General features: G+C 45.1%; 1 protein-coding gene across 3 annotated transcripts in view; it reads left to right on the top strand.

Annotated features, from left to right (window-relative positions):
- Positions 1-23,486, top strand: part of LOC135205480 (lipopolysaccharide-induced tumor necrosis factor-alpha factor homolog) — a 140,242-nt gene that overhangs the window by 64,680 nt on the left and 52,076 nt on the right. For all 3 annotated transcript variants that reach the window (XM_064236187.1, XM_064236185.1, XM_064236188.1), the window contains exon 2: positions 19,892-20,012. In XM_064236187.1, coding sequence (XP_064092257.1) covers positions 19,904-20,012 — 109 coding nt within the window. In that variant the 5' untranslated portion in view covers positions 19,892-19,903. The remainder of the gene's footprint in view (positions 1-19,891; positions 20,013-23,486) is intronic.

Below are 23,486 nucleotides of genomic sequence, written 5' to 3'. Positions count from 1 at the left end.
AAAACAGAATAGATCTGCTCAAACAACCCCACTTCGAGAGGTACCATCAAATCTACCCGCTCTTGCTCTGACTGCCTTTCGACTATCGAAAGACTTGTCAGAGCGCGAGGGTTTTCTCGCCAGGCAGCAAGCGCAATTGCTAGAGCCCGCCAGATCATCTACTAGGCGAGTGTACAATCGAAGTGGGAAGTTTTCAGAAACTGGTGCAGGTCGAAGAAGCTGTCCTCTTCCAGTACCTCTGTGACCGAAATTGCGGATTTCCTTCTGTTTCTTAGACAAAAGTCGCATACTCTCGGTACCGACTATTAAGGGGTACAGGAGTATGTTGTCAGCAGTCTTTAGAAACAAGGGATTAGATCTAACGAATGATAAGGATTTGCACGACCTCATTCGTTCCTTCGAAACATCAAAGTCACTTGAACCTAAGGTTCCAAGTTGGAACTTAGATGTGGTTCTTAAATTTCTATCCTCAGAAGAATTCGAACCACTACACACTGCTTCTTTCGTAACATACTAGAAAGTGTTTGTTTCTGATGTCTCTTGCAACGGCAAAAAGGGTCAGTGAATTGCACGCCCTGGAATCAAGAGTTGGCTTCAAAGGGAGATTCGGCAATTTGTTCATTTCAGTCTCTTCTTTCTCGCCAAAAACGAAAACCCTTCGAATCCCTGGCCCAGGAGCTTCGAAGTGAAAGGGGACTGTCTAGTTTGGTGGGGCAGAGAGGCAGAAAGATCCTTTGCCCAGTTAGAGCTTTAAAAATTTTATCTGGGACAGGAAGAAGCAGTTGGGGGGGTTCGCAAAAAGGTCTTTGGTGCTCAGTAAAAGACCCCAAGAGAGCAATGTCCAAGAACGCCTTAGCCTTCTTTGTTAGAAGTGTCATTGTGGAGGCTCATAAGAATTGTTCAGATGATTCTTTTAATCTTTTAAGAGTGAGAGACCCACGAAGTTAGGGGGCAATCGCAACCTCTGTGGCGTTCAAAGAAATATGTCACTCAAAAACATTTGGACGCAATTTATTGGAGATGCAACTCCGTGTTTGCATCCCATTATTTAAAAGACGTGCGAGTTACGTACGAGAAATGTTTTTCTTTAGGTCCGTTTGTGTCAGCACAGACGGTTCTGGGTAAAGGAGAAAGCACCAATCCTTAAACGTGTACGTAACCCTCTTGTCGGATGGTGTTCTCGTGTTTTCGGTGTATGGGAGTGTCAGTTGTCGCACAAGCGGCCTTCACTTCGCTTCATTTGAAATCGAGTGACATCTGGACTATTAGAGGGGTACAAAATTTTTATTTTTATTTTTTTGTATGTATGAGTTTCGAGTTTATGGTTGTTTGCTAAGAGTTTGGGGATAACTCTGGGCAATCTTTAGGACTAACACGGGTTAGGATCGGGTGATCGGGATTGGTTGTGTGCTCCTTAAAGGAATGCGTGTTGTCATATAAGCGGATGTGCTCCCATTGACAAACGCCAGTTAGGTTCTGTCGAGTAAGTGGAAGAGACCCCATCGACAGATCCACAAGAACTCTTGGACAGATCACTATCTCGGTAAGGCTCTTGAGATGAAGCAGACTCCTGGGCAGTAGCCATGAAGTCTTCCATCTAAGAAGGTAGGAACTAAGGTTTATTTATACCTACAACATATGTTGTTTACCTGTCTAGTCAGTTAGTTAGTTGTCTCTTGCCCTCCACCAAAGGGTGTCAATCAGCTATGTATATATCTGACAGGTAAGTTGAATGTATGAAAATGACATTGTTATGATACAATAAAGTTTCATACATACTTACCTGGCAGATATATACAATTGAAGACCCACCCAGCCTCCCCGCAGGAGACAGGTGGAAGAGAGAATCTGATTAGAAAACGGGAATAGTTCCTAGTCCTGCCACCCAGAGCAGGGCGGTAGATCACCTGACTTACCTGTAGCGAGTGCCGCGAAATTTGAATTTCTGTCGGGGACGACGGAGTCGATAGCTATGTATATATCTGCCAGGTAAGTATGTATGAAACTTTATTGTATCATAACAATGTCATTTTTAGCTTACAATTGCGTTTTTTGACCATTTCGGTAGAGTCAAAATTGACCGAAGGTTGAAATTTTTGCACTTATCGTTATTTATATGAAAATATTTCAAAACTGATAAAAGCTACAATCATGAGTATTTTTTTGTTGTATTTTACATGAAATTGCGCACATTTTCATATATAATACTTCATGTAAAGGATAATTTAAAATGGTGCAAAAATTATGTCAAAGTGACAAAATAATTTTTGAGATGTGTCACTGATAATTTTTAGTGCGTTAAGAAAGAAATTCGCGCTTGCGCGCCTGCGTAGCGATTGTAAACAAAACAATGCCTTGATCCGTGAACTCCCAGCATCCCCCAAGGCGCGTGATTCAAAAGTTTTCGGCTGGTAGGCCTATAAGTATTTTTCCGCGAATTTTTAAAAAAACTTTTTTGAGTCGACGTATGATACGTCCATTCGGCATACGGGAGACATTTTGACTCGACGTTTAATACGTCCATTCGGCGTAAGAGGGTTAACAATACCTAGTAATGGGGAGCCACTGCAGGAAACTACAAGTTATTCTTAACAAACTGAATATTGGTACGGTGGCCGTATCTCTGATTGCGATAGATATTGGCACGGCTGTGAATTAGGCATGCGCGAACCCTTGTTTACCGCCTCAGTCATATCAGTGACAGCAAGAAAATGACGACCTAGCAATGTGAACTGTGTAATAATACATCAGATTTCGCTGAAAAACTGATGTTTTCAGGTTTCAACAAGCTGAAAAAGGCAATAGACGTCTACTTAGAGTCAAACTTCCAGTAATTATATATCCGTAGGTCACGAACGACCAAATCGGCCCTGAAAAGAGCTCTGAAGAGGAGATTCAAAGATTTGAAGCTTAACTAGTAAGGTAGTGCAGCAGTCAGTAGTGCATCCAATATGGGAAACATGCTGTTAATATAGACCTGATTTGGATGATTACTTACAATTGATTAGACTGTTTACCCGAGGATCGACTTTGGTAGTTTTCCTTACTACCATGAATACAGCAGAGCACGATTTCTGTGTACTTCAAGTCTTCTTTGAATCTCCTCTTTGGGGCTCTTTTTAGGGCTGATTCGATCGTTCGTGACCTACGGATGTACAATTTCTAGAAGTTTGACTCTTCGTAGACGTCTATTGCTATTTTCAGCTCGTTGAAACCTGAAAACATCTGTTTTTCGGCGAAAACTGGTGTACGAGTATTATTACATGGTTCAGAGGAGATTCAAAGAAGATATGAAGTACACAGATAGATTAGTTTAGTTTTATTTTTCATGTATAAAGTCAAAATCTCAGTATGTTCAAGTATTATTGTGGTTTTTATATTTTCATATAGTACTGTCAAAATGTTTTGGTGCTTTGGTGGTGACAGTATAGTGCTTCACTTTGACATTTTGAATTGACCACGTTCAGCGAAACAATTCAGTTCGACTATTATTACTACTGTCGCTGATCTTCTAGTGCCATACCTATAGCTCTTAGCAACAGTGCCAGGCAACTGCTGCATGATTAGCAAACTACCGTACCTACAGCAAGTCAATAGTGCAATATGGCACCACTGACAGAATCTGACGTACCCCTACTACACTATGTTATTTGTACGGCAGGAAGAGTGAAATTGACCCTGTGCAATTCACTGCCATACCAATATCTATCGCAGTCAGGGATACGGCTGCCATACCAATATCCTGTGCCCATTCTTAAAGTTAGGGAATGTTAATAGAAATCCAAAGAGTACAAAAAAACAAAAGAAAATCTTGAGTGTAAATCTTGTGCTGGAGAAACCAGCACCCAGTAATAGGTTATGATGTGGCCCTGTATTTTAAGCCATGATTTATGCTGTCCTAGGTATCCAGCACCTTAGGTAGTTTAAATTAGGAAGTATCCTGTTTATCATGCCATGATTCATGTTGTCTTAGGTCAGATTAGGTAAGGCTCAGTAGGGCCCCATATGTTTTGCCATGATTTCTGGGCTTGACCTGTGTCGGCCTGTGAAATGGTTCCTTTGATACTATTTCTGAAGAATAAATATTGCTATTCATCCTAGAGAAAAAAGAAACAATATAATGCCAAGATAAATGGCTCGCTCACTTCTTATAGAAGTGTCGGTATAGTAAGGAGCGAGTGAATCACTACAGAGGTACCTTGCCATTTAGCTTCTTCCTTCGACAAAACCCCGAACTACGGAGGAGCCGTGCTACAGCTCCCGGTCTACTACTACCGTGAGCGCCTCCGACGCCTGAGACGTCATTCCTTTCGATAGCGCGCGTTACACCAAACGTTAAATTTTTTCGGTGCTGTGTTTCGCTCTATTTGGATTTATTTGGATTTATTTTCAAGATGTCTTCAACTTCTGCTTTTAAGTTAAGTACTGTTTGGGGTTACTGATCTCATTTTATGATGATCTTCGTGTTTTATACATATTCGGAGCCTTATCGGCCGGTATGCCCCTCGACCGCATGGCGGTACGGGTTATCTCTTTCGGTCTTCCATACCGTTAGAGATTTCCCTTTTTCTCAGTACTTTGAGATATGGTTACTTATACATAGTCTCTATATCTTTTATTGCAGTTAGTTTTTAGTTAGGCCTCCACGGGCACGCTCCGACCGCACGTTTTCGGACTTAGTCTAGCTACGCCTTACATTGTTAGGAGTTTTATCAGTCACGATTGAGAGTCATATCATCTTAATTATTCTGATGTTCTCTCTTTCCTTCTCTAGTTCCTGATTACCTTTAATAATATTATAGGTACTAGGTTGGCTAACATACACCATGCTTCGGTATGGCGATTAGCTTCCCTGTTTATAATTTATTTTACCGTTTAGTTAGGCTTTCATACCCCAATTGTCGATTGGTGATTAGCCTGCCCCCGTTTTCTTGAACTAGAGGTTAAATTAGGCTAACATAGCCCTTTCTTCGGATCGGCGATTAACCTAATTTTCTGTTTGCTTAGCTTCGTGTTCCCGTGTTAGTCTAGCTTTAAGATATCGCTTTAATTTTATTTGATTGATTATTATAAATAATCCTTATTTATATCAGTGATATTGATGTTGTTCCGACGGTTCTTCCCCACCTCGTATCTTTTACCTGGCTGGGGAAGACCACCGGTTTATCACGGTGAGCCACCCGGTTACGGGGTCCCCCTCCCGTCCCCCCCACCCATTCCCCCCTCCATACATTGCCATCCACGTCGATGGGTGATGACTCGTTTCTCACAGCTAGCGTCCGAGTCTGCATGAGAGGGGGTGACTCACGGGACTGGTGGGGATCTCCCCTCCCCTACTGGTACTCTCACTCGTCACGCCTGCCTCGGGGGCTCGGGACCTCCCCCCGCCCCTTCTTCTCCGTCCTTAAGCTGGCCCGCTCAGGGGAGGGCTCCCCTACCCCACATTCTTCCCTACTCTTTCCCCCTCAGTTCAGTCCGGCAGGTTGTCTATCCGCCGCTACCTGAACATAGAGAGGGGGGGAGAATCAACTGGGTTTCCTATCCACTTAGGATAGTTCACACGAGCACCTTACTGATATAAGGGTTTTTGGGTTTTTATTTTGTTTTATTTTGTTGTTATTTAATGTTTAGAATCTTTTGCGTTACTGGGGGCCGGGGGGTTTTTTATTTCCGCCTCTCGTACTATCCCTTGCTTCGTTAGAAGTTTGACATTGCTCACTCAATATTAATTAACTCCGGGCCATACGGAGAACTCCGGGCCCTACGGAGTCTATTTTTAGTCATATGGACAAGTGAGCTTAGGCGGAGGCAGAGACTTTCTTCCCCCACCCCTCGTAATTTTTCTACGTAATATTCATACGTAGATCTCTATCCGTCGGTCCTACTCCGGCACCCACGGATAGTTTGCATATTATTCCACCGGAGGTTGTCATTGGTACTCAATGTATCCTTTGACTTACAGATGTTGTGCCAGGAGATTGGGTGCAGTGCCATCCTCCAAGACCTATGCGGCCATATAGTATGCCGTTCTCATGCAGGATGTGCAGTGAAAGTGGAGGATTTTATCGTTTGGCATCATGAAGCTTGCCAAACCTGCTACTTGCTAGTAGGATGATGCCTCATAGTAGTAAGTTTCTTAGCACTTTATTCTTCATTCATTCGTCACCTGGAATACTTGTTGTTATATTATTTACCTTTCCACATATGAGACCACATATTCATATAATCTCAACACAACAGACATTCCTCCCCTATCCTCTCCCTAACTCTAGACCCTTTTTTACAGGGTTCCGATGAAGAAAGAAGAAAGCTTTGTCGACTCTCAAAGCTTGGGTAGGGGTTTTGGCCGGAATTCTAAGGGCCGCCCTACATCTTACCCAGGATATGGCGGACCTAATATTCCCAGGAGCCAAGAAAGGATCAGTGGTGGACCCGATAGCGGGCCGCCCCTTTGCTGGCCGACCTTCAAGTCATGATCTCCCTACAGAGGGGATTTCCCAGAGGACGTGCAGAAGAGTTGCGGCAATGAACTCGACGTTGAACCCATGGCTATTGACTCCATGGGTACAGGTAAGGGTGTAGTAGGGGCAGCTCCTGTGGGTTCTCAGGGCCTTTCCTGAATTCCCTTTCTCCATCACCTTCTACTGATCCTTCTACTTCCACTTCTTTCCGGGGCTTCACTGAAGAGCAGCGGTCTGTCCGTCCTAAGGCTACTTCAGTGATCCCCAAGGCTAAGATGACCGAGGAGAAACTTAAAAGTCTCTCCCCCAAGAAATCGGTCATCCTGACAGACACTATAACTCCGGCTCACCACCCCGGATCAGTTAGGTCAAGGGAGGCCTCTTCCTCTGCGTCGAGGTCCCCCAAACATAGATCACGTAAGGATCGGGCTCAAGTCCCTCTTTTTGATCCCGAATCCTTTTCGGCTAACATTCTGGAGCAGGTGGGAGTGATCGTAGGGGCCTTGGTTGACAACAAGGTCGGCTCGGTGCTCTCCCAGCTCTCCAGTTCTGTACGTCTTCCGGCCAGTCGATCCAATCGCTGGCGGAACGGCTGGCCGCTCAGGAGAATGCCATCGCCGGGATCCAAACCTCGATTGCGGCAGGTTCCCCTCTATCTGTGCCACCTTCTCCTCTTCCAATGCCAGATTCCAGCCAACTGCCGGAATTCAAGGCGGCCAACCCTTGGAGGATCGCTTCGTATGCCCGTTTGTCAACGGAATGTTGACAATCGAAGGCATAGGAACTCGAAGGCGTGAGGACTTCGATTCCACCCCAGAGACCTTCAACCACCATTCATTGGCTACTCCGACTAACGGAAGCAGCGATGATGAGAGAGGACAAGGTTCCCAAGGAAACACAGTGATCCTTCCGAGGGAAACAGGCACAGCAGACTCTAATGAGAAGTCTGGAAGAATGGGGGTGTGAAAACACCCGCATCACAGCCTTTAGGAGTCCTTTCACCATTTTTTACTCCGGTGGAAGGGACTCCGCTACCACTGACCCTTAAGGTAGTGGAAGCAACCTTTCAGGCCGCCCTGAAAGACGAGCCCCTGCCTCAACTACGAGAGACGGAACCCACCTCTCTCTTAGTCCCAGGCTCCGAGACGTACTTCGAAGGGGCAGTTCCTACTTTCTCAGTAGGAAAACTAAAGGCGGACTGTGCCACCTCTCTCTTTAGTGAGAGACTCCCCAGGTTGTCGGACTCTCTCATCCAGATGGAGTACGACGCCCGGACTAGGCTCGCGAGATCCCTTTCCTCCATGACTATGGCGGAGATGACGGCTCTTGTATACCAACAAGAGCCGTTATTTAAAGTTTTGGCTAAAGGTCTGCTGCACACCATGCAGTGTGACCTTTACGACTTCCTCAATAGCCAGGAGAAATTGTAGGAAGCACGTTCTGGCGGAAGCTACTATCCGCCATGAACCGAATAAACTGATTGCTTCCTCAATTTGGGGAACGGACCTCTTCCAGCACCAGTAGTAGCAGAAGTCCTTCATGAGGCTTCTAAGGTCAACCAGTGCCTCAAAGTCAGGTGGGGACTGGTAGCAAAGCGGAGGCAGGAATCTTCTGGTCCTAACCCAAGGAACAAGAAGAAACCAAGGAAGTTCTCTCCCTTCCAGCCTTCTCAACAAACGTTGGTTCAGGCAGTCCCAGCATCACAAGGGCAACCATCGTCGAAGGGTCAACAACAATACCTTGTTCTGACCCCTCAGTCCCAGCAATCTCAACCCTCCACTTCCTTTGCTGTCTCGCCAGCCTACAATTCCAACTATGAAAGCCAGAACTTTCAGGCTTTCAATAGTTTGCGAGAGGCAGTAGAGCAAGAGGTGCCTCTCGATTCAGAGGATCCGGCAGGGCTGCTAACAGGGGAAGAGGTTTCCGAGGAGCAAGAGGTGGCCGCCCCGCCCCTCGGCAAACCAGCAGTGAGAATCCCAAGTAGGAGGGAGGCTGTACCTCTTCCGCCAGCGGTGGGGGTTCAGCCCTTAGGCTCAAAGTATAGTAACAAAGGGACTAGGTTGGAGTTGGCTAGAGGGCCCTCCTCCAACCAACAGATTCTATCAAGCACCAACAACGGAATTGGTAGAGTATACCGAAGACCTCCTTCTCAAAGGAGTAGTCTCAAGAGTCAACAATTTAAAATTTCAAGGACGCTTGTTCAGCGTGCCAAAGAAAGACTCGGTAAACCGAAGAATCATCTTAGACTTGTCCCATCTGAACTTATTCATCATTGCGACAAGTTCAGGATGCTGACCGTTTCGCAGGTACGGACCTTACTTCCCCGTGGGGCCCGTCACAACCTCTATAGATCTTACAGATGCCTACTATCATGTCCCATAGCCAGACACTTCCGTCCATTCCTAGGCTTCAAAACTAGGCAAACAGATCCTACTCCTTCAAGGTAATGCCATTCGGGCTCAACATAGCCCCCAGGATCTTCACCAAATTGGCGGAAGCAGTAGTGCAAGAGCTAAGGAAACAGGGAATAATGTTAGTGGCTTATCTGGACGATTGGCTTATTTGGGCAAAGAACCCCAAAGAATGCAAAAGAAGCAACGGTCAGAGTGATCAAATTCCTGGAACATTTAGGTTTTCAAATAAACAAAACCAAGTCCAGACTAACACCGGAATCTCGATTCCAGTGGTTAGGCCTTCAGTGGGACTTACAATCGCACACTCTATCAATTCCGTCGTTGAAAAGGAAAGAAATTGCAAGAGCTACAAAACAATTTCTCAAACGACAACAAACATCCAGGAGGTGCCACGGAGAGGATCCTGGGCTCACTCCAGTTTGGCATCAGTCACAGACGTTCTGCTCAGAGCCAAACTCAAAGATATAAACAGAGTATGGCGCTCAAGAGCGAATTGCAGATCACGGGACAAACTAGCCTTTATCCCAGCAATCTTACGGAAACGTCTCAGCCCCTGGACGGAGACAAAGAACCTTTCAAAAGCAATTCCTCTACAGTTTCCCCTCCATCATTAGTGATCCACACAGACGCCTCACTAACAGGGTGGGGAGGATACTCCCAGTACGAAAAAAGTTCAAGGAACTTGGTCGTTAACATTCCGCCAGCTACATATCAATGTACTGGAGGCCATGGCAGTATTCCTCACACTGAAACGACTCCGTCCGCCCAAGAACTCTCATTTCAAATTAGTTCTGGACAGTGCAGTAGTAGTACACTGCATCAACAGGGGCGGATCCAAGTCAAGCCACTTGAACCATGTCATGATAGCCATCTTTTCTCTGGCATGCAAAACAAATGGCACCTGTCAGCCACTCACCTGGCAGGAGTCAAGAACGTAGTAGCAGACGCTCTATCACGCTCCGCTCCGTTGGAATCGGAGTGGACACTGGACAGGAGTTCATTCAATTGGATCAGTCTACAAGTCCCCGACTCCAAGTAGACCTCTTCGCCACGGAGTCAAACCACAAACTCCCTTGTACGTGGCACCCAACCTCGATCCTCTAGCATACGCTACGGATGCAATGATCCTCGATTGGAACGAATGGAAGAATATTTACCTCTTCATCTTCCGGTGAACTTCTCATGAAAGTTTTAGACAAAACTCAGGACATTCAAAGGCCAAGTAGCTCTAGTAGCTCCCAACTGGCCCAAGAGCAATTGGTTCCCTCTACTCCTAGAGTTGAGACTCCGACCACTACGGATTCCCAACCCCAAACTAACCCAGTTAGTGCAAACTCAGACTGTGTCCGCTTCCTCAAGAATTCAGAAAACCTAACTTATGGATTTTCTGAAATTCGCAGCATGAGGAATGCAGAAATTGATCCCCAGAATATCTCATTCTTGGAATCAGATAAAAAGAGAATCTACTCTCCGACAATATGATTCATCTGTCAAGAAACTAGCAGAGTTCCTTAAGTTGTCAAATTCTCAAGTCATGACAACGAACCTAGCCATAACTTTCTTCAGATCATTGTTTGAGAAAGGCTTAGCAGCAAGCACTATCACTACGACCAAATCAGCTCTTAAAAAGATCTTCCAATTTGGTTTTAGCATAGACCTTACGGATTCGTACTTTACGTCCATACCAAAAGCTTGTGCTAGATTAAGACCATCAACGAGACCTAAATCAGTCTCTTGTTCTTAAATGATGTCCTCAAACTGGCCTCGGACATTAACAATGACTCTTGCAATTATGATATCCCTCCTGAGGAAAAACCCTATTCTTATTAAGTTTAGCCTCCGGAGCTAGAATATCAGAAACTGTCAGCTTTATCAAGGGAACCAGGCCACATTGAGTTCCTCCCCTCAGGGGAAGTCCTCTTATCCCAGATCGCCATTTTCTAGCCAAAAATGAAGACCACAGGACAGATGGTCCTCGTGGAAAATCCTACCACTACCTCAAGACATTTCCTTTGTCCTGTCAACTCATTAAGAGCCTACCTAAGCAGAACAACTCTGAAATCTTCAGGCCCATTGTTCATTAGGAAGGGAGGTGGTACTTTATACCTAAAGGGATCAGGCAACAAATTTTATACTTCATTAAACAGGCCAAGCCAGAGTCCTTTCCTCGGGCCCACGATGTTAGGGCGGTGGCCACATCTATTAATTATTTCCAACACATGAATTTTGACGATCTTAAGAAGTATACAGGCTGGAAATCTCCGACAGTTTTCAAACGGCACTACCTAAAACCCTTAGAAGCCCCTCAAATTTCCAGCAGTGGCAGCTGGAAACACAGTTTCTCCTGATTCTTAATTTTTACTATAACTTCTTGTAGCCTTCCCTTCTACCTGCCCCATTGCACCCTTACTTAGTTTAGTCGCCTCCATGTATTGGGTTACCTTGAGTTTGCTTTTGTTCATCATTCTAATCGGATTCAGTTCCATTCTTTTGTATATATCAACTTATATCTTGTCTTTGCCTAACCTGTATTGTTATTGTTTGTTGTTAGGCTAACTATTTTAAGTGTAACCCGTAGTTTAGGGCTTATACTTCCTTAGGGTAAGACTGTAATTTTAGTTGATTATTATACTATTAACTTACAAGTGTTTAACTTTACCTTCTTAATTTATCTGTACCTGTTCCTCAAGCTTGGTGTTTGGCATTCTTGGTACTATTTCACAGGCCGACACAGGTCAAGCCCAGAAAAGGGATTTTGACGAAGGAAAAAATCTATTTCTGGGCAACGACCTGTGTCGCCCGTGTGAAACCCCACCCTGTAGTTAGATTATCCTCACCCAGCTTACCCCAAGCTTGGAGGCTATCTTCAGGAATGACGCTCAAGGCGTCGGAGGCGCTCACGGTAGTAGTAGACCGGGAGCTGTAGCACGGCTCCTCCGTAGTTCGGGGTTTTGTCGAAGGAAGAAGCTAAATGGCAAGGGACCTCTGGTAGTGATTCCACTCGCTCCTTACTATACCGACACTTCTATAAGAAGTGAGCGAGCCATTTATCTTGGCATTATATTGTTTCTTTTTTCTCTAGGATGAATAGCAATATTTATTCTTCAGAAATAGTATCAAAGGAACCATTTCACAGGGCGACACAGGTCGTTGCCCAGAAATAGATTTTTCCTTCGTCAAAATCCCTTTTATAGTGTCCTAGGTCAGGTTAGGTGGGTGTCAAAAAAGGTCCAGCACCTTTGTTTTAAGTTAGGATTAATCCCTGTAGCCTATTGCATTTGTAGACAGTGACTAGTGACAATGAAATGATAATGAAGGAGGTAGCTACTCGTCTTACCGATTCTCCTAGACGAAGGTCCCTGTCATACTCCCTTAAACCTGGGAGGAGTCGTACCAGAGGACCAAGGGAGGCTGATATTTCTCAGTGAAAAATACCACAATTAGTTGAATTTTCTGGGAATGATGGGCAGATATAATCCATAGAGAAACCTGCAAATAGGTAGGTGAGTCTGCTAATCTTGAGAACGCAAATGCTGGGAGCCCACTGTGTTAGCTGTACATATTAGCCTCTTTGACAGCCATTATTTGTAATGTGTCGGGTTTTGTTAAAAATAGTGAATCTCATAACAAAATGAAACATTACATCCCACTAGTAGAGTGTAGCATTATCCACTTATAAAAGATTGCTATAGTGAGGTAGTTTTGATTCTATTTCATATTGGGCATTTGTTTGACTTTTTACTAGATATTTTATGATTAATGTGTAATCCAAGCCATTAATGTGGAAAATGTAGGTTAACACTTCATTTGTTCATGAAACTTACCTGTCAGATATATATATAGCTGTATTCTCTGAAGTCCGACAGAATTTCTAAAAACTTACGACACACGTAGTGGGAGTAGGGTGGTTAGTACCCATTCCCGCCGCTGGGAGGCGGGTATCAGGAACCATTCCCATTTTCTATCAGATTTCTTCTGTCGCCGGTGTTGTAAACATCTGTTTACAGCACCTCTGCCTCAGGATTTTGGAAAACTTTCTTTGCTTGAGTATCCTCTGACTTTTGGTATTTGTTATTGGATCGATAGCTTGGCATACGTGACTTTGGATTGTTTTTTATTTTGGCTTGGTTTTTTCCTTAAATATGTCAGGTTCTAGTTCGGCTAGTGCCAGAGTGTGTATGAAAGACGAATGCAAGGTGAGGTTACCAAAAGCTTTGGTTGATCCTCACACAGTGTGTAAAGGTTGTAGGGGGCAAGTGTGTAGGTATGATTTTCGCTGCACAGTGTGTGAAAGTTTGAATGATGCTCAATGGAAGACTTATGAATCCTATGTAAATAAATTAGAGCGTGATAGGATCAGGAGGTCTTCCTCCAGGAGTAAATCGGGTAGTAGACAGGGTAATAATGTAACCCCTTCTAACCCTTCTTTAGATTTTGTGACTCCTAACCCCGTAGTGTTGCCTTCGGGCCCTCAAGTGGTGTCTGCGGAGGGTAATGCCCTTTCGCTTATTTTAGATTCTTTGAAACTCTGGAATCTAAGTTTCTAGCCCTTGAAAACAGGGAAAGTGCTAAGTGTAGTGATAGTGCCCCTAGTGAAGTGGAGGGGGCGTCAGATCGGCCCTATAGCGCCTTAGGCTGGGACCTCTGCCGGACTCCCAGGACTCAGGGAGAGGGCATGCGAAGGCCGAAGGAGGGTTACGGGATCCCCACCGATCTGACGTCCCTTCAGCAGGTACCTGTTGACGCTTCCCAGGCTGCTAAGGAGCGTGCTCGAGCACGTGTCCTAAAGGATTGTTTCTCGTCTTCCGACGCGTCCTCCGCGCAAGGGGGGGGTGGGAATCTCGTTCGGATTCGCGACATTTGAAGAGGACGTTTCAAGATCAGGACGCTTCACGTCATGCTTTGTCTGATTGGCATTATTGCTTTTGTCGATTGGCATTCTTCTCCGGAAAGCGTGTCCTTTCCGCCCCAGAAGAAGGCTAGGTCGTCTTCCGATGATGACGTCTTTGAGTGCCCCAGTCGCTCTAGAGCAAAGGCTGTTCCTGGGAGAAGGAAGAAGGCGTCCCCTCGCCCCTCACCTTCTCGCAGGCATGGCTCTTCTCTCGTATAGATCCTTCACAGCGGAGATAATCCTTGCTATGCAGCGACAACTGGATGCTTTACTTAAGCAGAAGGAAACGGTTTCTGGCCGTAAGAAGGACGATAGACTTCCGATCAAGAGATCAAGACAGTCTTCTCCGCCTGCTGCTCGTTTTCGTCCCCGTTTCATGGTATTTCGTCGTCTATACTTCGTTTCTCCCCTTTCGTTCGTCTAGATTGGTGGAAGTAACGTCAGGAGAGAGAGAGGTTTCTTCATTCTGCCCTCTCTTCTCGACGTGAGGACGCTCGGCGTTCCGACATCGACGTTTCTGATGAAGATGCTTTAGTTTCTGACGAAGATGCTTTAGTTTCTGACGGACGGAATTTGGTACGCACCGCTCCGCTTCATCATGCTTGTGTTGACGTTCATCGGGGCGCTCGTCAAGTGTCAATTCCTGTCTCTTCGCGGGACGCTAGGAGGGACGCTCCGCTCATCGCTTCTTTGGACGCTTCGTTGGACGCTGATTTGGACGCTTCATTGGACGCTCGGAGGGACGCTAGGTTAGACGCTCCGATGGACGCTAATAGACATCGTCGTAAGAGCGTCTTGGACGCGAGTACGGAAGTTCGCTCTCGATTGGACGTTGTTCCTGAGTCTTTAGATGACGCTACACGTCTTCCTTCTACTTCGCGTTCTACTCAAGTTGTGATTGCTGTTCCTGTATCGGCTAACGATTCTGTTAAGGATACGTTACCCTCTTCTTCTCGTCATCGGTCTGATAGGAGACTTGGAGTGAAAGGTCTTCTACCTCTTTCTTCGGAGTTTAACTTGGGTAAGGAAGGGGAATTGAGCTGTTCTTCGGAGGAGGTTGATGAAGAACAACCCTCGACGTCGTCTTCTTCAGACTATCAAGTTTTTGGCTCGGCTGCTCCGTGATTCTTTTGGAGATACCTTCCTTCCTTCTGCTCCTCCTTCTCTTCCATCGCAGTTTTCGTCGTCGAAAGCTAAGAAGACACCAGGGTTTGTTAAGATGAAAACGTCTTTGTCTACCAAGAGGGCTTTCCGGAAAGTTAACACTTGGATGGAGACTAGGAAAGCTAAAGGAAGCACCACTTTCGCCCTGCCTCCGTCTAGGCTTAGCGGTAAGGCACGGATGTGGTATGAAACCGGTGAGGAGTTAGGTTTGAAGGTTCCGACGTCAGCACGGAGATTTCGCCAGTGTTGTAGATGCCTCAAGAAGAGCTCTGTTAGCCTCAGCGAAGGTGTCGTGGACTACGTCAGAGATGGATCATCTGTTGAAGGGTCTGTTTAGATCCTTAGAAGTATTTAACTTCTTAGACTGGTGTCTCGGAGTGCCTAGACAACCAGTCTCGTAAGCCAGATTCGATCAGCTTGGGGGAGCTGTCCAGTGTTTTGTCATGCATGGACAAGGCCGTCAGGGATGGCTCAGAGGAATTAGCATCTCATTTTTCAGCAGGCGTGTTGAAGAAGAGATCGCTGTATTGTAATTTTGCAGCTAAGTCTGTCTCTCCCGCACAGAAGACAGAACTTTTGTATGCGCCGTTCTCGAGTCATCTCTTCCCCCAGGCTTTGGTGAAGGATCTGGCAGTAAGTCTACAGGAGAAAGCCACTCAAGACCTTTTGACACAGTTGTCGAGACGTCCTGCTGTCCCTTCCACGTCTTCAGGAGTTCAGTCTTTCAAGAAGCAGAAGTCCTTTCGTGGAGGATCTTCAGCTAGATCTGTACCCCGAGGAAGAGGTCTTCCTAGAGGTAGAGCCCCGGCTAAGTCCAGGGGCAAGAAGTGAGAATGCGTGCCTTCAGTCAACCGGTAGGAGCCAGGCTTCAGTTGTTGGAGGAGCCTGGAGAGAAAGAGAGGCAGACACCTGGTCTCTCAACATCATAGAGAAGGGGTACAAGATTCCGTTCGTAAAGCCTCCCCTCTGACTTCCACTCCAGGGACTTGTCCCCGTCGTATCCTCAAGAAAAGCAAAGGATTCTTTTCGATCTGCTCGAGCAGATGCTCGAGAAACGAGCAGTGGAACAGGTCTTAGACCTGGCTACGCCAGGATTTTACAACAGATTGTTTCTTGTTCCGAAACACTCGGGAGGGTGGCGGCCAGTCTTGGACGTAAGTCGTTTGAACCTCTTTATAGAAAAGCAAAAGTTCAAGATGGAGACACCTCAGTCAGTTCTGGGGGCCTTAAGACCGGGGGATTGGATGGTATCACTCGATCTTCAGGAGCATACTTTCACGTCCCGATACACCCCCAGTCTATGAAGTACCTTCGGTTCGTCCTGAAAGGAAAGGTGTTTCAGTTCAGGGCTCTCTGTTTCGGTCTGAGTACGGCCCCATTTGTGTTCACCATCTTAATGAAGAATGTGGCGAGGTGGCTCCATCTTTCCAACATCAGGATCTCGCTCTACTTGGACGACTGGCTCATCCGAGCTTCTTCGCAGACCGGTGCCTGGAGGACCTGAAAACGACTCTGTTTTTAGCTGCGTCCCTGGGACTTCTGGTGAACTTCGAAAAGTCACATCTGACCCCAACACAGTCCATCGTGTATCTGGGGATTCAGATGGATTCAGTGGCTTTTCGGGCTTTTCCGTCCCAGGAACGTCAGCAACAAGGCATAGAGAAAGTGTCAGCCTTTCTAGGGAAGGATTCATGCTCGGTGAGGGAATGGATGAGTCTGCTGGGGACCATTTCCTCACTGGAGAAGTTTGTTTCCCTGGGGAGGCTACATCTCCGACCTCTTCAGTTCTTCCTGTCGGACAATTGGACAGAGAAGGACAACTTCGATATGATCTTAACCATCTCAGAAGAGGTGAAGAGCCATCTAAGATGGTGGCTCGATCCGTTAAAGCTCTCAGAGGGCATATCCCTCAAGCTTCGGAACCCCGACCTAGTGTTGTTCTCCGACGCGTCATCCACGGGGTGGGGAGCAACACTAGGGGGGGAGGAAGTGTCAGGCACCTGGAGAGGGGAACAGGTAGCCTGGCACATCAACTTCAAGGAGCTGGCAGCGGTTCAATTAGCGCTCCAGTTTTCTTTCAGGACAAAGTCTCCCGTCGAGTAGTTCAAGTCAACTCGGACAATACCACAGCCCTGGCATACTTGAAGAAAACAAGGAGGAACTCACTCTCGCTCCTGTTCGCTCTAGCGAAGGAAACTGATTTGGGCGAAGGCGAGAGAGATCACGACATGACAAGGTCATTTGCCCGGAGTCGAGAACGTCGGGCGGATCTCCTCAGTCGACAAGGTCAGTTGCTGTCGACAGAGTGGACACCCTCAATCAGGACGTATGCCAGGAGTGTGGGAGTCTTTGGGGACGCCCCTTGGTGGACGTTTTTGCAACCGCAAGGACGGCGAGACTTCCTCTTTACTGCCTCCCCAGTTCTCGATCCGGGGGGGCAGTAGCAGTGGACGCCCGTTATGGGATTGGACGGGCCTAGACCTCGACGCATTTCCCCCCTTCAAGGATTCTGGGGGGAAGTGATGAGAAAGTTCACAGCTTCGGAGGGGACGAGGTTGACGTAATCGCCCCCTTTTGGCCTGCAGCGATCTGGTTCACAGAGGTGATGTCCTACCTGGTGGATTTTCCGAGATCTCTTCCGTTAAGGAGAGATCTACTCAAACAGCCCCACTTCGAGAGGTACCACAAAAACCTCTCCGCTCTGAGTCTGACTGCGTTCAGACTATCCAGAAGTTGGCCAGAGCGAGAGGTTTTTCGAAACCTGTGGCTAAAGCTATCGCCACCGCGAGAAGACCTTCGTCAATGCGGTTTACCAGTCGAAGTGGGCAGCTTTTAGGAGCTGGTGTAGGAAGAAAGGAGTTTCCTATACCACGACCTCTGTGAGCCAGATCGCCGACTTCCTTCTTTATCTCAGACGAGATTGAAGCTCGCAGTGTCAACCATTAAAGGCTACAGAAGTGTCTTGTCTGTAGTTTTTCGACATAGAGGTCTTGACCTTGCTAATAATAAAGACCTACATGATCTACTGAAATCTTTTGAGACCACCAAGCACCAAGGTACCGATGGCTAAGTTGCCTTCGTGGAATCTGGACGTGGTTCTCAAGTTTTTAACGTCAAGCCGCTTCGAACCTATTTACTCTGCCTCTTTGGCGATTTGATTTACGAAGAAGACTGTATTCCTAACTGCTCTGGGCGACGCGAAGAGGGTTAGCGAGATACAGGCGATTAGTAAACACGTCGGCTTCAAAGGGCATAATGCAATCTGCCTCTTTGAGTATGTCATTCCTGGCTAAGAATGAGAACCCTTCCAACCCTTGGCCTAAGACGTTCGAAATCAAAGGTATGGCAGAAATCATTGGTCAAGAGCCAGAAAGAGTCCTGTGTCCTGTTAGGGCTCTTAAAGAATATCTTCGTAGGACAAAGGAGTGTAGAGGTTCTGCGGAGAACTTATGGTGTTCGGTTAAGAGGCCTAATATGCCCATGTCTAAGAATGCACTAGCATTCTTTTTGAGGAACACCATTAAGGAGGCGCAAGCTTATTGTCAAGATAGTGACTTTAAGCTTTTAAAAGTTAACGCTCATGAAGTAAGGGCTATTTCGACTTCTATAGCCTTTCAGAAAAATATGGCTCTCAAAGATATTTAAGTGCCACTTTTTGGAGAAGTAACTCGGTGTTCGCCTCGCACTATTTACGGGAGGTCAGAACGACATATGAGAACTGTTACTCTCTTGGACCATACGTCGCCGCAGACACTATCTTGGGGGCAGGAGGTACCACTCATCCTTTCCCATAGAAAAGGGTAGGTGAGTTTTAATGTTTGTAATGTTTTATGGTTGTAGGTCGGCCGCCGAATGCGGTCTTCCCTTCTTTTAGCCTTTGGATATATGGGAGTTTTTGGTTAGGCTAACTTAGGTGGTGGTTTTGCCTCGTTGTCCTCTTGAGTATGGTCATGGTCTAGTCACATTGTGGTCTCGTCCCCGTTGGCAGATCATCTAGAGCGCACCAACTACACAGGTCTCTACCTTGTTGGTAACTCTAGTGAAGCAGATGCAGGCTTGGGTGACAGTAATCACGAAGTCAGCTATGCTAACAGGTAAGGAACCAAGATGTCAATCATCTACATATATATGTTTCCTAAATCCTTTTCTGTCTCTCCCACCGCCAAAGGTGGGATTCAGCTATATATATATCTGACAGGTAAGTTTCATGAACAAAATGATATTGTTAAGATACAATAAAGTTTGTTCATACTTACCTGGCAGATATATATATTTTAAGTACCCACCCACCTCCCCTCAGGAGACAGTGGAGATAGAAATCTGATAGAAAATGGGAATGGTTCCTGATACCCGCCTCCCAGCGGCGGGAATGGGTACTAACCACCCTACTCCCACTACGTGTGTCGTAAGTTTTTAGAAATTCTGTCGGACTTCAGAGAATACAGCTATATATATATCTGCCAGGTAAGTATGAACAAACTTTATTGTATCTTAACAATATCATTTTTATGATTAATGTGTAATCCAAGCCATTAATGTGGAAAATGTAGGTTAACACTTGAAGTGTTAACCTACATGTTCTGCTCAGGCTTTCCAGTACGTATTTAACCTACATGTTCTTCTCAGGCTTTCCAGTACGTATAGGTAGTAATATAATCATAATTAAAGTATGGGACATCTGTTGGGTAGTTTGCTTCATATTAAAGTTGTTTAACAATTTAGCAATTTGTAACAATATACTACAATATAGTAACAATTTTATGATTTGAAGTTAATTCTTACTGACCATTTATGTTATTACAGATTTGTTTCTAAATTCTCATTTACAACATGATATAGTCTGTGAAGGTTTAAGCCAGTACTTGCCAAAATGTTATAATATTTTGAGTTGACCAACAAGCATTGTATGGATATCCTAACATGCAAGATAATAATGTTATTTTTTAAATTTTTGTTTTCAGCATACAACCAAAATGTCGAAAGCAAGTGCTCCGACTTTTGAGCCACCTCCTTATGCTCCACCAAGTTACTCTCAAGCTGTAGGTGGGGTACCACCTCAAGCCCCGTTTGTGCCTATTCACTGTGAGTACAGTACCGTCCTTCTTTTAGTTGTCTTCTCAAAGTATGTGGAGTCTGTTAGATTGTTTTGTCTTCTGTTTCCTCTTTGAAGGAATGTAGGTGGTAAAATAGATTGCTCTGTTTAATCTTATGAGTATACTATTATATTTGATATGTGATATTTGTTGTAGGTGTGTTAATTAATTTTTTATATGTATGGATGTATGAACATTTAGAACATCAGGTGTTCCACTATTATTTAAAGGAAAATTAATATTGCACTGTGAGATTACAGTGCATAGTGTTATTAGGGTGGTAATGCAGAGAGGTTATGTTATGATTTTTCTTTGTAATGAAAGAAAGGTTGGTTTATTTGGGATTAACAAGTGCTTTCAACTTGAGAATGAATTATCTGCTGTGAAATTGAATCTATGACCCGGTTGTTGCACTTTTCATTAAGTTAGTGTTTTGTGTATTTTTAAGTGTATATAGTAGAATACAATGTCATCTAGTAGAATACAGTGTCATCAAATGGAATGATTTCTGTAATATTTTTAGTGTTATGAAATAATGTAATTTTTGTCACTGGCTTCTATATATAGAATTAGACTATACAGTATATTCATTCTGGTAGACTATTAATTGTTAATTATACAAATACTATTGTCATCAGAAACACCACAGTATACAGTGGTCCCCTATTTTAACTGCCTATTTTAACATTCGGATTATAATTTCATAGTTCAAAAAAAGTATACCTTACATTATCATACTAAACCAGTTTAATATTTCAAATAAAAATACATCCCAGATCATCATCCCAAAATACCTAAAATAACCTTACATTGCAGTACTCTCCTACTACTGTTACTCTTGAGTAGGCTATATACACCCCTCAAATGCTTATAACTGCCTGTTAACAGTTTGTCACCAAACTTGACAATTAAAAAAAATGTATTTCAAACTATCTTCCCAGAACACCCTAATATCATTTCAAATTCATGTTGCAAATTTAAGTTCCAGCCTACAACTGTTACTCTTAAGTATCCCCTATCCTTCAGACATTCACGTTTTCTTTTGCGCATTGTTCTGCTTTTACTGTAATGCACTGGGTGTACATTTTACACATATATTTTCCTGTATTGTAAGATGATTTTGAAACTCGTGCATTAACTGAAATTTCCCCTTGGATTTATAAAATGCAAGTGTCTGTTACACAAATGCCCTTCCTTAGTACAGTGTTACCTCGAGATACGGAAGGCTCAACTTAGAAAAACTTGAGATACAAAAGGAAATACAAAAAATTTTACGGCTCTACATACAAAAATTGCTCAAGATACGAAAGTTTGTTGCTGTAAAGTCCGAGATTCGCCCGAACCACCGATAACAATTTTGAAACTCACGCGTTGCCAACCGAGTAGACTCGCCACCATCCTCCCACTCTCCCATTGGTTCCTGATGCTAGTCACCGCCATGAGATCCTTCTCTCCTATTGGTCAGCATCTCTCCCATGATGCATCTACGTAGCGGCTTGCTTTTTCAGCCACTCGGTAGCAGCATCGTTTCTATACGCACGCGGTATTCATTCGTTCTAAGGATTTCGTTTATTAACGTAAATTCGTTAGTTATTTCGTTGTATTATACTTATCGTGTTGTGTGAGAACTTTACTACATACGTATATGTACTACGTAACATAATTACGTACAGTATATACGTAGTCATGGGTCCCAAGAAACTTGAAATTCATGGAAAGAAGAGGATGCTCTCTTTGGAGACGAAGATGGAGATTATCAAGAAGTATTAGGCTGGTATGCGATTGAGTGTGATCGCCAAGGAATACGGCTGAAATCCGTCGACAATAGGCACCATCCTTAAGCAGAAGGATGCCATCAAAGCAGCTACACCTTCCAAGGGCGTCACTATTTTGTCCAGCAAGAGGACCCACGTACACGATGAAATGGAAAGGCTTCTTGTCTGGATAAAAGACAAAGAAATCGCTGGTGATACGATAAAAGAGACGGAAATCTCCCACAAGGCCAGCGCTATTTTCGGCAATTTGATTGCCTAGGCCAAAGACGACGGAGGAGAAGGGACATTGCCAACCCCAGACTTCAAGGCTTCGCGTGGGTGGTTCGAGAAATTCCATAAACGGACTGGCATCCATTCAGTGGTGCGGCATGGGGAGGTGGCCAGCTTGGACACGAAAGCAGCCGAAGCTTTTAAAAAGACGTTCGACGAGATGATGATCAAGGAAGGCTACTGTTCTCAGCAAGTCTTCAACTGTGATGAGACTGGCCTTTTTTGAAAAAAAATGCCTCGTCGGACGTACATCACGGAGGAAGAGAAGAAGCTACCCGGGCATAAGCCTATGAAAGACAGGCTTACACTCGCACTTTGTTCAAACGCCAGTGGGGATTGCAAGGTGAAGCCCCTACTTGTCTATCATTCTGAGACTCCTTGAGCTTTCAAGGCCCACAAAATGCTTAAGGAGAAGCTTCCAGTGATGTGGAGGGCTAATGCAAAAGCCTGGGTAACGAGGCTTTTGTTCACCGAGTTGGTAAATCTGTGTTTCGGCCCGACAGTGAAGAAATTCTTGGAAGAGAAGCGCCTCCCTCTGAAATGGCTGCTGGTGTTGGACAATGCCCCTGCTCACCCCTCCTGGCCTCGAGGAAGATGTCCTAGCAGAGTATTCCTTCAACAAGGTTCTTTATCTTCCGCCTAACACCACCCCTCTCCTCCAGCCCATGGACCAGCAAGTGATATCGAACTTCAAGAAGCTGTATACGAAACATCTTTTCAAGAGATGTTTCGACATCACCGATACCACAAACCTCACCTTGCGTGAATTTTGGAAGGAGCATTTCGATATCGTAATATGCATCCAACTCATCGACCAAGCTTGGCAGGAGGTTTCGAGGCGAACCTTGAATTCCTCGTGGAGGAAACTCCGGCCTGATGCCGTATCCGCCCGAGACTTTGAGGGATTCGACTAGGGCACAGCTGGTGCTGCAGATTCAGGAACAGTTGACGATCCTGATACTGTTTCGCAACCAGATCTTGAGATCGTTGACACGGCAAGTCCGTGGGGCTGGTCGTCGACGAGGACGACATCAATGACCTTCTCGAGGAGCATCAAGAGGAGCTTACGACGGATGACCTGAAGGAGTTGGAGGCCATGCAACATAACGTCGTTCAAGAGGAGTTCTCTAGCAGCGGCGAGGAGGAGAACGAGGACTCTATGACAACAGCAGAAATTAAGGATGCTCTAGCTGCTTTTCATAAAGTGCAATCATTCATAGAAAAGAGACACCCCGAAAAGGCTTACACAGGTCGTATGCTTGCACAGTTCGATGATGTTTGCCTGAGTCGTTTCAGGAACATTGTCAAAAGTAGGCAGAAGTAATCTTCCTTGGATAGCTATTTTTTAAAGAGGCCTTTAGTAGGAGTAGTAAGCAAAAAGGAAGAACCAAGTGATACTAAAAAACAGAAAGTTGAAA

This window comes from Macrobrachium nipponense, chromosome 24, assembly GCF_015104395.2.
Source record: "Macrobrachium nipponense isolate FS-2020 chromosome 24, ASM1510439v2, whole genome shotgun sequence".
Lineage (NCBI taxonomy): Eukaryota > Metazoa > Arthropoda > Malacostraca > Decapoda > Palaemonidae > Macrobrachium > Macrobrachium nipponense.
Note: the sequence above shows the minus strand (reverse complement) of the source record. Positions and strands in the feature narration are given on the sequence as shown.